At 38.4% G+C, this 16,168-nt stretch overlaps 1 protein-coding gene across 2 annotated transcripts in view; it reads left to right on the top strand.

Annotated features, from left to right (window-relative positions):
• Window positions 1-16,168, top strand: part of rspry1 (ring finger and SPRY domain containing 1) — a 34,418-nt gene that overhangs the window by 6,615 nt on the left and 11,635 nt on the right. For both annotated transcript variants that reach the window (XM_062035319.1, XM_062035318.1), the window contains exons 2-7: window positions 1-225; window positions 10,328-10,380; window positions 11,076-11,188; window positions 15,500-15,626; window positions 15,714-15,772; window positions 16,026-16,092. The exon at window positions 1-225 is cut by the window's left edge and continues 378 nt beyond it. In XM_062035319.1, coding sequence (XP_061891303.1) covers window positions 1-225; window positions 10,328-10,380; window positions 11,076-11,188; window positions 15,500-15,626; window positions 15,714-15,772; window positions 16,026-16,092 — 644 coding nt within the window. The remainder of the gene's footprint in view (window positions 226-10,327; window positions 10,381-11,075; window positions 11,189-15,499; window positions 15,627-15,713; window positions 15,773-16,025; window positions 16,093-16,168) is intronic.

Genomic DNA, 16,168 nt, shown 5'->3' with positions numbered 1-16,168 from the left:
GGAGGACCATCACGGGGCGTCCAGGGGGTCGAGGGGACAGGCCAGGCGGACGGATCACGGGACAGGCGCGACCGTCGACGCTGGGGAGTCTCGTGGCGGTCGCCCGAGGGACCCTGTCAGACCCCCGCGGAGGGGGCGTGGACCCCACGAGCCACGGCGGAAGAAGCAGAATGTGGATGGCTTGGTGCTGGACACGCTGGCTGTCATCAGGACCCTTGTGGACAAGTAAGATACTCTCTCCCGATAACACAACTGTCTTTATTTTGCTTCCACTTTGCAATGTCACCAAGAAACTACTTCTGTTCTGTTAAAGGACCCATAGTGTCTAGATGACTGAAATTTCACTAACAAATTGTCTTTATGTATTTTTTGCGCTTGAAAATGAATCTGGCAGTCATATTCCATAATATCAATTACCGTATTTTCCGGACTATAGGGCGCACCTGATTATAAGGCGCACTGCCGATGAGCGGGTCTAGTCAGGTCTGTTTTCATACAAAAGGCGCACCGGATTATAGGGCGTATTAAAGGGTTCATATATATATATATTTTTTTTCTAAATGGAAAACACTTCCTTGTGGTCTGCATAACATGTAATGGTGGTTCTCTGGTCAAAATGTTGCATAGATGATGTTTTAAAAATTATCTTTAAGCCGCTTTCTGACAGTCTCTTCAGGATGCGCCGTTTTGTGGGCGGTCTTATTTACTTGGCTCACCTTCGACAGTGTCTTCTCCCCGTCGTCTTTGTTGTAGCGGTGTAGCGTGCAAGGACGGGGGTAGAAGAAGTGTCAAAAGATGGAGTTAACTGTTTTAATGACATTCAGACTTTACTTCAATCAAAAAAGGAGCAGCATCTCCTCATCCGTGGCTCACTAGTGCAACAACAATGCCAGAAATGTGTCCCGTAAAAAAACGTCCGACCGGAACTCTCTAATAACGTATGTTCTTTGGGTGAATAATGTAAACTCACTACATCGGTATGTTTTAGTGCTTTCATGGCGAGTTCACTGACAAATATGTTTAGTCTTTATTTGAAGGGACAATGCACAGAAACATTAAGTTCAAAGACAGATATGTTCTGTACCAGATTATAGCTAAATAGCTAATTTCCATCTGCAGTCCCTGGCTACCTAAATTAAAGGGATACAAAAATCATGCAATAAAATTATGACAATAAAAACATACTATAGCATGTTTTTAAATTAAGAAAAGTCATAAAATGCCCTTTCATGTACACATACTTAATATACAAATACAACCACACCTCATTTACATCATCACACAAAGACAATACATGCTTTTGTTCACATCTGTCATCATTTGTAAAAACAACCATGATTTTAACACACACACCTCACAATTTACAATAAAAATGCTCTCATTGATAAATATAATACATAAGTAAGAACTTTACACTACTTTATATTAGAAATGGCAACAGCGGAGGATGAATGTCCCATAACAAGAAGATAGAGAAAAAGAAGAAACTTATCGACTACGTGGTCGGCACGCACTACAAAGGCGGATGCGCGCAAATTTTCAGGACTTATGTACCGTAGATCCCAAATACAGATCAGAAGGTAAGAAAAGTCTCCTTTGCATAATATTGCAAAATAAAACGCCAGATTATATCTTACCTTATACACACACTACAATAATACTCGTATGTTGAAGCACAGTACAATCCATCAAGCGGTGCGGCTTCATAGCTTACCAAAGTCGTACCAAAACATTTTGATAGATTTTTGAGCGCCGTGTGTAATGTTCTATATTTTCAATGGAACATATAACATTTGGGTGTTGTTTACTTGAGTCATATTGCAGTCTACATGTATCTCTTATTTGTGACTGCCATCTACTGGTCACACTTATCATTTCGCCATATACCAAATAAAATAGCTTTGAGGTTGGTAAGCACAACCAAAATTATTCCATACATTAGGCGTTTTGAGAAAATGAAAGGATTTCAAGTGCGCCTTATAATCTGAAAAATACGTTAGCTTTTGAGTAATTGGTAGATTACTAATTGTACTTGTAACGCCCCCTTTCCATTGCCAGACTTGATATGTCGCCCCTCTTGGTGTGACGTCATCTACAGAACTGGAACCTATTTCCCTGCATAGACAGTGTGTATAAAAGCATACACGGTAAAACTATTATTTTGATCACTTAATTGCATGTTTTTTCCGCCCATGTTAATGTTATTAGCAAAAAATAAATGCAAAATAATAGCCATTTTCAGACTTTCCTGCTCTTCCATCTCCTCTTACATGAAAACCATAGCCTGTGTTTCGTCAATCATCTTGAGGAAAATTTTAGTAGAAGAGGACGCAAAATAGAATAGCAGCAGCTTACCTTCTTTTTCTCTCGTTTTTGAGCGCCAGTGGCCTCGTGTAATTAGAGTTGCATGGCGTTCGTACTAAAAATAGACGTATGTACGCAAGTAAAAATTCAGATGTATTAAAGTTGGCGCACAAATATATCCAAGCACATTTCTTTTTTACATCACAATCAACTTAAAATTGGTCCCAGATGTTGCCGTGGTTTGGCATGCCCAAACCACGCCCAGGTTACGGCCCATTTTAAATATGCAATACTAAGCGCTGCACGTTGTAGCCAATCACAAGGTGCTTCTTTCTGGTGTTTGGAGCGATCACCAGCAGGTTAAAATTGCCGTATCCTGCGGAAAAGCGGTCGTTGCCAGCGGACAAAATGATGTAATCTTGCAATCTTTTAAATGTAAACATGCCAGCATATCACAAAGGATACGAAATACTTTGATTACTCAATTTATTATTAGAACTCAGGAGAGCTTCTTGCTGTAGCAGCTGTATACGTGGGCGGCAACCACCCACTGTTGCTGCAGCAATAGTTGGCAAAATGATCGCCTAGATAAATTAATGTATCCATCCATCCATCCATTTTCTAGCGCTTATTCCCTTCGGGGTCGCGGGGGGCGCTGGAGCTTATCTCAGCTACAATCGGGTGGAAGGGGGGGTACACCCTGGACAAGTCACCACCTCATCGCAGTAAATTAATATATGTCCTCACAAATATTAATATGAATATGAAGCATTATGCATTGGCGAAAAAGTACGTTTCATGTCCTTGCCTCGATCATTTTTACATTGTTATAATCAATTGTTGGCAAACCCTGAACGACCACCTCTGTATGTTGCCAAAATATCCACAGCCTGTAGAAACGTACGTACGTCAGGCATGAAGTTGGTGTGAGGCAGTGCACATTTCCATGTCAACATCAGTCTTGATACATCTCCTCTCTGTCATGAAAAAGGTCATGTGCCAGGTTTTTGTGCATTCTCAAGCTTGTTATAGAAGGCCCCTGGTCTGCTCTTCTGTCTCCGTTTTTTCCACATGTTCTGACTCAGTTTTTCTCTCCTAGACGGTACTCCTGATTTTAGGGATCACACTTAGCTTGAGTCTTTTATTTTTTTATTATCCAAACTCCAACCAAAACTTTTCTTCGAATTCTTAATCATTCAAATGATTGCTGTAAATCATGGGTGTCAAACTGGGTATTGTGGAGGGCCACATGGCAGTTCTAGCTGCCTTCAGAGGGCCGCTTTGTAACAGTAAAAAATAGTTTTATATTAGGGCTATGAATCCTTGAGAATTACACGATTCGGTTCAATTCTTGGGGTAATGATTAGATTCAGAATCAATCCTCGATTCAAAGGAATTCTCCAAAATCTACTTTTTCAATAACATTGGGCGCCAGTTCTATGATTAACTACATTCCTCCATAAAATACATAAACAGTTTTTATACATTTCTATATTACTTAAAAGAAAACTGGTTTTGTTTAATAAAATTCTACACACACATTTAATAAAGTCAAATACAAATAAGGCAACAACAGAAGTATCCAACATTTCTCTTTTCTAAAGTAAATCTGTACAGCAGATATGATCATTTACATCAACAATTTGATTTGTCTGAGTGTCTCGACGAGACAGATTTAAAAAAAAAAAAGATTTTAGATTTTTTTTTAATTGATTAAGAATCACGATTAATCTGAAAAATTTTTTTTGACACCCCTATTAATATATATATATATATATATTATATATATATTTTTACGTACATTGTTTGAAAAAAAATCTGTACATTTTACAGTGAATGATTTTAATTTTTAACACATCAATGGAAATGGAAAAAAGTCCCACATCTTTTACTGTAAAATCTACAGTTGTTTTTACATTGTATTTAAGGCTGCAGCTAACGATTATTTTTCTATCGATTAATCTATAGATTATTTTTTTCGATTAATCGGTTAATCTATAGATTATTTTTTTCGATTAATCTATAGATTATTTTTCCTTTTACCGATTATTTTTTTATTCAAAATGAAGATGAAAAAATAAATGTAGGCCAGTTTTTTCAAAAGGCATGGCTTTTATTTACAAAAAAAAAGAAGTATGGCCACTCAGTCAACATTGACAACAACATGACTAAATATTCTGTAACAATGTAAACATTTAAAACTTTTAACCTTTAACAAAATTAAAAGTATCTTATTTGCTTTTTAATGTGCAAATATAAAAGTCAACATCCAGTGCAAATCTTAATATTGTGCAATAGTATAAGCATTTCAAAAGTAAAAGTATTGCTTATTTTGCTTTAAAATGTGCAAAAATAAAGATAAACATCCAATACACAAAAGTGTGAAACGAAATATTCTGTAACAACAGTGTAAACATTTCAACAAAAGTGAAAGTATTGCTTATTTGCTAAAATGTGCAAAAATAAAGATAAACATCCAATACAAAAAAGTGTCAATCTAAATATTCTATAGCACTGTAAACATTAAGTATTGCTTTTAAAATGTGCAAAATAAACATCCAGTCCAACACAGTACACAATAACCAATTCTACTCATTCCAGTGAGTGACTAACAGTTGTAATGAAGAAAGGTTAGCATGTCTACATGCTCTGGTTCTTTTCTTGTTTACAATATTCCCAGCAGCTGAAAATAGGCGCTCAGAAGGGGTCGATGTGGCTGGAACTGAGAGGTAATTAGCCTTCACCTCAAGCCAGGACTGCGAGTGAGCTGAGCTGCCGTTTAAGTTTCTAGAAAGTCAACTGGCTCATAGTGATGTTACTAGTAGTTAACTGGGAGGTGTTTATTATCATTTGGGGAGAGTCTGCTGCCTGATGCTCACCTGCTAAACACCTATCTGCTCCACGCTGAAGCGCTGACTACATGCGCTCTGAATACGCACTGCTGATTGGCTGGTAACGCTCTGAATACGCACTGCTGATTGGCTGATAATGCTTCGTGTGTACCAATCAGATGGTTGTGTGGGTGGGACAATGCTGCGTGCTGAGACAGAGGCAGAAGGAGCGAAGCAGCTTGTTAAGACTTTAGCAGCTAAAGTTAGCTTTAGCTTAGAAACTCGTTCGGTACACCCCCGTACCGAACCGAAAGCCCCGTACCGAAACGGTTCAATACAAAACACGTACCATTACACCCCTAGCAGATACAAATGACACATTCATGTTTTTGTGTAATGATGACAACGTATGCTCACGCGGACGATTGACTAGTTGATGGCTGATGGTTTTCTTTTCAAATGTTCGTTCATAGCCTTTGTGCTGCTATGATAGGCCATTTACGCTCGACACAGTGTGCATACAACAACATTATTAGGCTGTGTATTGAAATACTTCCACACTTTTGACGACTTTTGGCGTGATTTTTCCCCCTCGCTCGCACCGCTCGGATCGTCTGCTTTGATCGTCTGCTTTGCGCTTCGCCATGACGGTAGTGTGACGTAAATATGCGACGCGTCGACGCCGTATTTACGTAACCGATGACGTCGACTACGTCGACGCGTCGTTTCAGCCTTAACTGTATTACTGTAAAAAAAATAATCCGGTGACCTACTTGTTTTTTTTTTGCGGTAAAAATATTTTCTACAGTGTACAATTTGATGGATAACTTGCTTTGGGGCGGTATAGCTCGGTTGGTAGAGTGGCCGTGCCAGCAACTTGAGGGTTCCAGGTTCGATCCCAGCTTCTGCCATCCTAGTCACTGCCGTTGTGTCCTTGGGCAAGACACTTTACCCACCTGCTCCCAGTGCCACCCACATTGGTTTAAATGTAACTTAGATATTGGGTTTCACTATGTAAAGCGATTTGAGTCACTAGAGAAAAGCGCTATATAAATACAATTCACTTCACTTGCTTTGAAATCGATCATTCAGGCACTTATTTTGATTTTTTTTTTTAAATGTTGTATAATGTGTAACAATTTAATATATGTTGCAATATTAGATTACATTTAAAATATATGAAACAGTTTGAAGTATTTTTTTCTGTCAAAATGGAAAGTTTAATAGATTTAGTAAGAAAAAACTAATTCTTTTTTCGGCTTTTGCGGGCCACATAAAGTAATGTGGCGGGCCAGATCTGTGCTGTAAATTATATGCTCCTGTCCTTTGGTCCGTCTCATTTTACATGAGTCAGTTTGACTGGAGAGGTCCATACTTTCCTCATATTCACATCATTTGGAAATGTATGCAGGCTGACCCTTTCTTTAGTTGTATTGCTACAACCTGCAACACTGCATCTGGAAGCTATATCTGATCATTCCTTTTGATTATGCACACAAATAACTTGCTACCAAAACGCATACTACGCAACATGAAATTGTCTCCAGTCTTGTTGGGTGACGTCAGCCGACTGATGCAGGCCCGCCAACATTTGGAGCTAAAAGTGGGCAGTCCAAAATGTTCCTGAACTTGTTGGAAAACAAGCTTAAAATTACTACTGTGTCTGTTTTGGGGGGAATTCTACCTGTAGGCACAATGTTTTGGTCCAGAACTAGGAAATTTGTGCCAATGTTGTCAGCATTTTAGTTGCCAACATTTTGTTAATTAGTAACAGGTTTGGATGGCAGGTGTAAAATGTATCAGCTTTTTAAGTATGCCAGCTTCCTGCTGTGAAAACAACTTAGGTTATATCAGAGGCGTTTGAACTTTTCCATTAAGCGGTGCATACATTTTTAAAATGAAAGAATGGGGGCATGGGGTCATTTTGATACACAGTGTGTACTAAATATGCTAAAGCCTATCCAGTGTAAGTCAATATATGCAGGTGCTTTTGAAAGAGTACTGTGGGACATTACAGTATTAAAGGTGCGGTTTGCAACTTCCTCACAGTAACATTTTTCAAAGCAAAAAATACAACGAGAACACTAGCTTATGTCCCCGTTAGTGGTTTAACAGAACACATTTGTCCGTCAATTGTCTATATTTTTCACAATTACAAAATGTATCCTGCGCTCGGGATCTTTGTGTGTGGGGTTTGCATGTTCTCCCCGTGACGGCGTGGGTTCCCTCCGGGTACTCCGGCTTCCTCCCACCTCCAAAGACATGCACCTGGAGATAGGTTGATTGGCAACACTAAATTGACCCTAGTGTGTGAATGTGAGTGTGAATGTTGTCTGTCTATCTGTGTTGGCCCTGTGATGAGGTGGCGACTTGTCCAAGCGGTAGAAAATGGATGGATGTAATAAAAATGTTTACTGTCCCGAATAAAATGGTTGGTGTCAACAGTGGTCACTCACCCGGTCTTGTCAACACATGGGTGCAGAGAGCATGTACACACATACAAAAGTTGTCCAGAAGAAGAAACAAACAATTTGTAGTCAAGTTGCAGAATATACATTCAATGACAGCTAACGCTAGCTGTCCAAATTTCTATTAATAGCAATAAACACCTAAAACTAATGCATGTGCATGTGTTACATACGTAAGTAATTACATCATTACGTACAAGAAGCCGTAGGAGGGCGGGATATACTGCGTAAAATAAATTGGCAAGTTAGCGCCCTCTAGGCATCTGTGTAAACGTTGGGGCAAAGGCACGGTACACCTTAGACGAGTTGCCAGCCGTCACCCAGAAAACCTATTTGAAGCCAGCGAAGCTACACATCAATTTGTGAGGTATAAAGCTGAATTGTTGGTTAACTTTTCTGAGTATCAGCATTTTCCAAACGAAAATAAAAACATGTCCACTGCAGAGGACACTGTTCCTCAGAAAGTCAAAGTTGAAAGATACTAAAGTGAACATTATTGTTTTACACTTGTTACACTGCATGTTTAAAAACATCAACTGTAAGTTGTTTTGTTGAAATATTTGCTTGAAACAGTAGTTGTTCCTGCACTATTATTTGCACTTAAAAATATTTTTTTGTTGTAATAATTATGATTAGAAATTAGAACATTTGAGCATTGCTTTTATCCTAAACATTTCTGCCTCCTCATTTTACACATTAAAATATCTTTATTTTTGGAGCTATACCACAATAATATCCTACCGTACCATTAAAAATAACTTTATAATACCGTATTTTTCAGACTATAAGTCGCAGTTTTTTTTCATAGTTTGGCCGGGGGTGCGACTTATACTCAGGAGCGACTTATGTGTGAAATTATTAACACATTACCGTAAAATATCAAATAATATTATTTAGCTCATTCACGTAAGAGACTAGACGTATAAGATTTCATGGGATTTAGCGATTAGGAGTGACAGATTGTTTGGTAAACGTATAGCATGTTCTATATGTTATAGTTATTTGAATGACTCTTACCATAATGTGTTACGTTAACATACCAGGCACGTTCTCAGTTGGTTATTTATGCGTCATATAACATACACTTATTCAGCCTGTTGTTCACTATTCTTTATTTATTTAAAATTGCCTTTCAAATGTCTATTCTTGGTGTTGGGTTTTATCGAATAAATTTCCCCAAAAAATGCGACTTATACTCCAGTGCGACTTATATATGTTTTTTTCCTTCTTTATTATGCATTTTCGGCCGGTGCGACTTATACTCCGAAAAATACGGTACTTGCAAATGAGATACAGAAATGTATAAGACAACAAGATATAACTACTGGACAGCACAGATATAACGTTACATTAAAAAGTGAGATTTCAGTATTAAACAATTAACATTTGTTAAGACACACAAAAGTACGAAAAATTGGCACCATTGCGTACCGGTATCAAATGGGAAAGGTGCACATCCCTAGTACGGTATTAACAACTTTATTCATGCTTGAACGATACACAAGCCTCCAACTTGGGGGAAGCAGTGCTTGAAATAATCAACAAGCTGACCAGTTGTATGATGAAGTATATTGTACAATAGCTCTTGGGTTTAAAGACCACAACATTTTGCTACATTTGTCGCTTTTTTGAAAGAAGAGAATCTAGAAGGGGTCCGAATACTTGAACAAATTTTTTATCGGTTAATGGTACTGTCATGTAGTAATAACCCGGTAGTATAATTCAGTATTGGATGAAAAGAAAATTGGACAAACCCAACAAAAGAGGTGATTTCACTTTGTTTGCACAAACACACAAAACTGCTCATCGTAATGTTGGTGTTGATGAAAAAGGCTTTTAGCTGGCTGGCCAATAAAAAACTGCAACATCAGCAATAAAATCCACAACATCTTTAAAACCATTACCTCAAACACAAATGCACACTTTGGCTTGAAACACATTTTTATGTTATTGCCGATGTGGCAATACAGTAGATCTCTGCCTACAGTGGGTCTGGGTCAGTTTTTGCCTCATCCCTCACTTAAAGCATGAGTGAAGAATGCACTACCGACCTGTTAAGTCCCAAAGAGAAATAGATGATGCATTATTTTCTGCTCACAGATGCTACCTGGTGGTTGTTTGAGCACACTGCAACTAGTCCTGGATTGACCATGCCTCACTCCTTAATGCTTCAGTCACTTGCAGAATTCTCACAGGCAAACTAACCCAGACCTACTGTATTTGCAGTTCGGCATTTGCTCCCTCACAGATTTATTTTCCACGCTTTAAATTGGAAATACTATTTGTTTTGGGTGAACCTAAATAGGAAGCGGTTTGATGGCGAGGGAAAGAAGGGCGCTGTAGCTATGAATGCAGAAGAGGGCGCTGTTGCAGAAGTCAATTCATTCGATAGTTTCCAACAGGAAGAGGCTTTAACAAGATTTGATATTGTGTTACTACATGTATTGTGGAAGTGCAGTGTGCCCGTAATGTTTCTTAATTGGTTAAACTGAATTTCTAAAATGTGTTGAAGAACTGTGAGAGGCATGTTAGGCTTTCAAAAATAGCGTTTTTTTCGTCAGTTGTAGGGGGTCTTGGAATGTAACCCCTGAAAATAGTGGCCATCTACTGTATACAGTAATACAAATGTCATTCATATGTATTTTTACATTAACACTTTCATAGGCCATCATGTATTTAAAGCATTCAAAAGTTGGATAATATTGACACACACTTACTTTTCAGTGACCAAGAGCCCCCCTATTCCATGATCACATTGCACGAGATGGCAGAGACTGGTAAGTAAATTCACATTTGTAGTTTGTGTTCAACTGTCTAACAGATTAACATTTTAGTTGCAGTGGTTACTACTTAAATATAGTGACAGAAGGATGATTAACAGGAAACACTGCGAGCCATGCAGGCTGTCAATGGACCATATTTACTCAGATAGTGGCCTCTGCTCTCATAGATACTGTGTGTGTGTGTGTGTGTGTGTGTGTGTGTGTGTGTGTGTGTGTGTGTGTGTGTGTGTGTGTGTGTGTGTGTGTGTGTGTGTGTGTGTGTGTGTGTGTGTGTGTGTGTGTGTGTGTGTGTGTGTGTGTGTGTGTGTGTGTGTGTGTGTGTGTGTGTGTGTGTGTGTGTGTGTGTGTGTGTGTGTGTATGCACTGCTTTTAAGTGCACATGGTTAATGATGAATGTTTGCTGGCATGGTCATGGTAGCTGGCTCATTTTTTGTAACAGTCAAGTTTGTAATTAGCTGACTGATGGCTAGCCTTAAAGACAGCCTCTGCACTTATTAGTCTGCTACGAGTCACTCTAGACCAGGTGGTCCAAATGTTTTTTTGGATCGAAAAATTGCTATGGAATTGGAAGAGTGACTCTTAAATGTTGCCGACCCCTGGTCTGTAGGAACTTTAGTTTTTGCACTTCACACTCGGCTATACGTTGCTGAACAGACGCTCAAATAAGTCATCTTATTCTTCTCTCTTAGATGATGGCTGGCTGGAGGTTGTCCAGTCTCTGATTCGAGTGATACCATTGGACGACCCACTTGGGCCTGCAGTCATCACCCTGCTGTTGGACGAGTGTCCCCTACCCACTAAGGTACGACATAACATCATCAATAGTAAATATGTTTGAATTACTACTAGTAAGCAGTGTTTCCCATAAACTGCCAAGATACCGGTGGTGGTGGGGGCGTGGCTATGGGCGTGGTCACCATGACATCATCGAGTAATTTGCATAATTTACTACAATGATATGATTTTCTCTCAGAAGGCTCAAAAAATGTATACTTACTAATTAATAATAACAGTTTTGTTTTAAACCCCCATCCATCCATCCATTTTACAATATAATTACAACACTTTATGTACATATTTATATACAGATTTGAACAATAAGTTATTCACTGAAATATATTTATTAATTGTGGTTCTTACAAAAAATATATCTTATAAAATATAAAAGCTAAAATGTCTCTTAAAGCTCTGTCCCTTTAATTAGTGAATACTAAATAATTTAAATTTAGCCTACTACAACTATATTATTTACCAGCAACATAAAGTGAAACAGAGGCAGAGGTGTCCTGCCACAGTCAGTAACAAATAAACAGAAAACAGTAGTGGTCAAATACAAATAAGGCAACAAGAGAAGTATCCTACACTTCTCTTTTGTAAAGTAAATCTGAACAGCCTATATGGGCATCTACATCAACTATACGATTTGCCTGAGAAGCTGGACAGGACCCAAAAAAAAAAAAAATAAAAAGAATATTTTATTTATTTTTTTATTTTTTAAATTTGTGGCGGACGTAATTCTTTCGTGGCGGGCCGCCACAAATAAATTAATGTGTGGGAAACACTGAGTAAGGAAGTACAACGTGTTTTAAACCACAGTTTGTAGTTTGTGCAGCAGAAGTGAGTCAGCATGTTCAGATAACAACATGACCGTGCAAATATGCAGCTGATTTTTCCTGTCTAAAGGGCATCATGTTTCTTCACCATAATGGGATTGTATTGAATGAGGTCTGGTTCCTGTTCCTTTTGTGACACTTGTGTGTCCTTGCTGTAGTGGAAATGTAATTTTCATGGTGCGGTGTGCTTTCTCCAGCTGCTACAATCTGATTTTCTCTCACTGTTAAAGGAAATGTATGTGCACCCACCGAATATTTTTTTCTTACATTCTCGTGACTTCTTGTACTTTGTGACCTGATCTATTTTTATTGACAATTATGTATATAAGATTGGTGTGGCGAGATCTTGCAAGATTAAAACATGATGATATTTCTAGTTTAGAGAAAAACTGTCTCGCAGGCAGAATACAGTCAGAATTTTTTTTCGATAGAAGTATATCCCTTTTTTCCTGTCCAGCTACTCAGGCAAATTATATTGTTGATGTCGATGCACATGTCGGCTGTACAGATTACTTTACAAAAGAGAAGTGTCGGATACTTCTCTTGTTGCCTTATATGTATTTGACTTTATTAAATTGATTTATATTGTTATTTGGTGCAGCCAGGCCGGAGCAGGAGGGGATAGAAAGAGAAAAAAAGGAAGACAGAGGGTGAAATTGCGGAGACAAGAGGGGGATAAGACAAAGAGACAACAACAAACACAACAATAACAACAACAGAACAGCATCAGTGAATAGGATATGTACAAATATGATGGTAAAAGTGATAGCAAAGCAGCAGTTAGTGAAATAAATATTCATAACACAGAAATGACAATGATAATTATTACACTACAAATATAGCAATACATATACCAATAGAAATAGCACTATTGATAATGAATAATAACAATAATTTACCTCCATTATCAACAATACAATTGTTTCAAATGCAACAATACATACTGTATATGTAATGATAACTTGAAATATAAAAGAAAGCAGATAAATGGAGGGGAAGAAAGAGAAGCAAACTGTATTAACCTTGTAGATTGTTATAGTACAATTGGTTGAGCTTTGTCAGTGTGCCATGCGTTACACAGTTTCCCCTAGGGGAACAACGTTAATATACAGTATGTTTGAAGAAATGTGATTATATGCATGAGTGTATTTATGCATATGTGCTTGCATATGTACAGTATGTGTATATGTATGTTTTAGTGCGAGGGATTGTAATCACGCATTTAGTGCTTTGCGCACACTACAAACTGAGAGCTACCAAAGGGAGCTAGCAAAAAGAGCTAGCCTCTGCGTTTCCAGCGGCGCGACTCGCCTACTCTAGCGGGCATGGCAGAGGAGACGCGCAGCAGCTCTCCTTCATGAGAATTGCACAGTTAACAAGCGCTGTGCATGTCCAAACAGGCTAAATCATGGATGCCTGGAAACACTGAATTATTTCCTCCAGCAGCAGGATGCAAACTGCAGCAGCCAAGAGATAAGACAATACAGCCGAATCAGGGATGCAGAAGACCCTGCGAAGATATTCCAAAAATACGAATTTAATTATATTTACTTGTAGGTTCTCTCCGAGTACTCCGGCTTCCTCCCATCTCCTAAGACATTCACCTGAGGATAGGCTGATTGTCTGTCTCTGTGTTGGCCCTGCGATGAGGTGGCGACTTGTTTAGGGTGTTTTTGAAACCTTACTTTGTTAGCACAGTCAGATGGGATGTTGCCCACAGAACAGTTATTAGACTTAAACAAACTTTAATGATCCAAGGGAAATTGTTCCACACAGTAGCTCAGTTACAAAGGATGGAAAGGATAAGAATGGAAAGCATAATGCACAAAAAGAGGGCGAAAAATAAAAGGTATAAAGTAGACAAAAATACCATAGTAGCAATATAAAATATAACATATATGTAATATTTACATATTATATATACATTATATAATATATACTGATATATTATATTATATTATTATATAATATATACTATATATAACAAATCCCAATTACCATGTACAATATTACAGTATATGTAACAACTGCAGCAAAAAAAAAGGGCAGCATAAAAAACAGATTGAAGGCTGGAAGTGTGCTGCTCTTCTTAAGGGAGCTTGACCACTGCTATGTTTTTGAGTGGAGACAACTTAAGTCTGTGTGGAAAAAAAAGAGAGTGGCAGTCTCAAGTTACAACTGCCATCCGGTCTGTACAATGAGTTTACGTTGGTGGTGTCGTCCACAACAACACGAGCAGATGAGATGTGTTGCGGGAGTATGGGTTGTCCTAGCTAGCAATAGTTTTGTAGTTTGTTTGCAGATACAGTGATGGTTTTAACATTGTTGAGTTAAGTAGAGGGCAGGTGAGTGTTTCATGGGCGAATGAGCGGTCCCGGACACATGATTTCTCCAGACAAACGTTCCTTCTCCTCATGATGTCAGCATTTCAGTCACATTTATGTCAATGTCTGTGATATCCTGCGTTTGACAGTAGATTCTGCTTTTATTAGCCAATATTTTGATTCTGTCTGAGCTGTTAATGTTGAAATTATAGGGCCCTTTTTTGCCTCACGAATCACACGCAAATAATCAGAACTACAGTACACAATCCAAACTGATAGTAACACAAAGAAGAAAAAAAACATGATCCCAGCAACTTACGCGCTTCGAACCATGTCAGGTCAACCTTATGGTTTTGTTTACATAAACTGTTTTATCTTTAGTATGCAGTGAGATATACATAAGAACCATTCCTACCATTAAGTGTGTTTGTAAGTTAACTCTTTTCTAAAAATGTACACAATTTGTAAAGTTGAAGCAAGCTGCCTCTCTAAAACCTAAATTGGCCATGACAAATTTTTTGTTTGAGACAAAAAGTGTGCAAAATAAAATTGAGCTTAGAACAACAGATATCTTTCTTCTCTTGCTTGTTTTTGAATATTTTTTTTTTTTTAGCAAGACAGAGTATCCTGTGAGAACTTTTAGATGGGGCAGGGAGCTACAGCTGTTTGTTAAGAAGAGCAATGCATGCTTTCAAGTCTCAATAGATTTGGCACTTGTCCCTTTAGAGTATCTAGAGGTCTTACTACTTGTTTTTTATAGCAACAATGCTGCTAATTTGGCAAAACTTATTCCTCCTGCTATGTCTTCTTATTCTCTGGCAGACAAAGTGCGGGTGAGCTGTTTAGAAGCGCAGTTACAATGCATAGTGCCCCTGACTGTACAGAGTTTTAACAACAATCTACATCCACAGACAGTCCCATTATAATCTGGGAACAGGTAGTGCCACATTCATTTGTGGTGGCTCATATTTATGGTAGCCTGCCACAAATTAATTAATGTATGGGAAACACTGCTAACAGACATAGCCTTGTATTTACTGTTTTACTAAGTCAACATGACTGTTAATTAAAAAGAGGTGTGTGTGTGTGTGCAGTACTTTATATATTACGATTAATTTCCCCCTGAAATTCACTGTTTTCATGGTTTGAGTAAGTCAGTCCTAATGTCATCTCTAGGATGCCCTCCAGAAACTCTCAGACATGCTGAGTCTGAGTGCGGCTGTGGCTCGACAGGACGCTCTGAGCCCTTCCAAACACAGAAACACCACAGCTGTCTTGGGATGTCTGGCTGAGAAACTGGCTGGTACATTGACACCATTGAATGTTTGTCTTTCAGACTGACCGGTGACTTATCACTGTCGGCTATCTAATTTTATGTCTTCTCTCTAAGGTCCCGCCAGCATTGGACTGTTGAGCCCTGGAACTCTCGAGTACCTTCTAGAAAGCTTGGTAAGTAATGCAGAGGCAAAATAATAAGTTACATTTTAAAATGATGGATGAACAGTGTCATGTACAAAGCAACACACATTAAAATTGATTTACATTTGTTGTTTATCGTTGTGAAAAAGTCCTCAGTGGTAAACTTCGGAGAAATACACTCAGCTGAATTTGGAAACGCTTTCTCGTTTGACATGTTTTGGAGTACAGAAAAATAGTAGTTTTTTGCAATGTAATGCCTAATTTTTTCATGTGTTTTCTACAGAGCTCTGAAGCACACCCCACTGTCATGCTGTTTGCTCTGATTGCCTTGGAGAAGTTCTCTCAAACCAGTAAGTTCACCTTCCGGCTTTAGAGACACATTGATGATGGGTTGAAATTTTATCGAGTTGGCACAGACAGCCCAAA

The sequence above is a fragment of the Entelurus aequoreus genome, linkage group LG24 (genome assembly GCF_033978785.1).
Source record: "Entelurus aequoreus isolate RoL-2023_Sb linkage group LG24, RoL_Eaeq_v1.1, whole genome shotgun sequence".
NCBI lineage: Eukaryota > Metazoa > Chordata > Actinopteri > Syngnathiformes > Syngnathidae > Entelurus > Entelurus aequoreus.
This window is presented reverse-complemented; position numbering and strand designations above follow the sequence as displayed.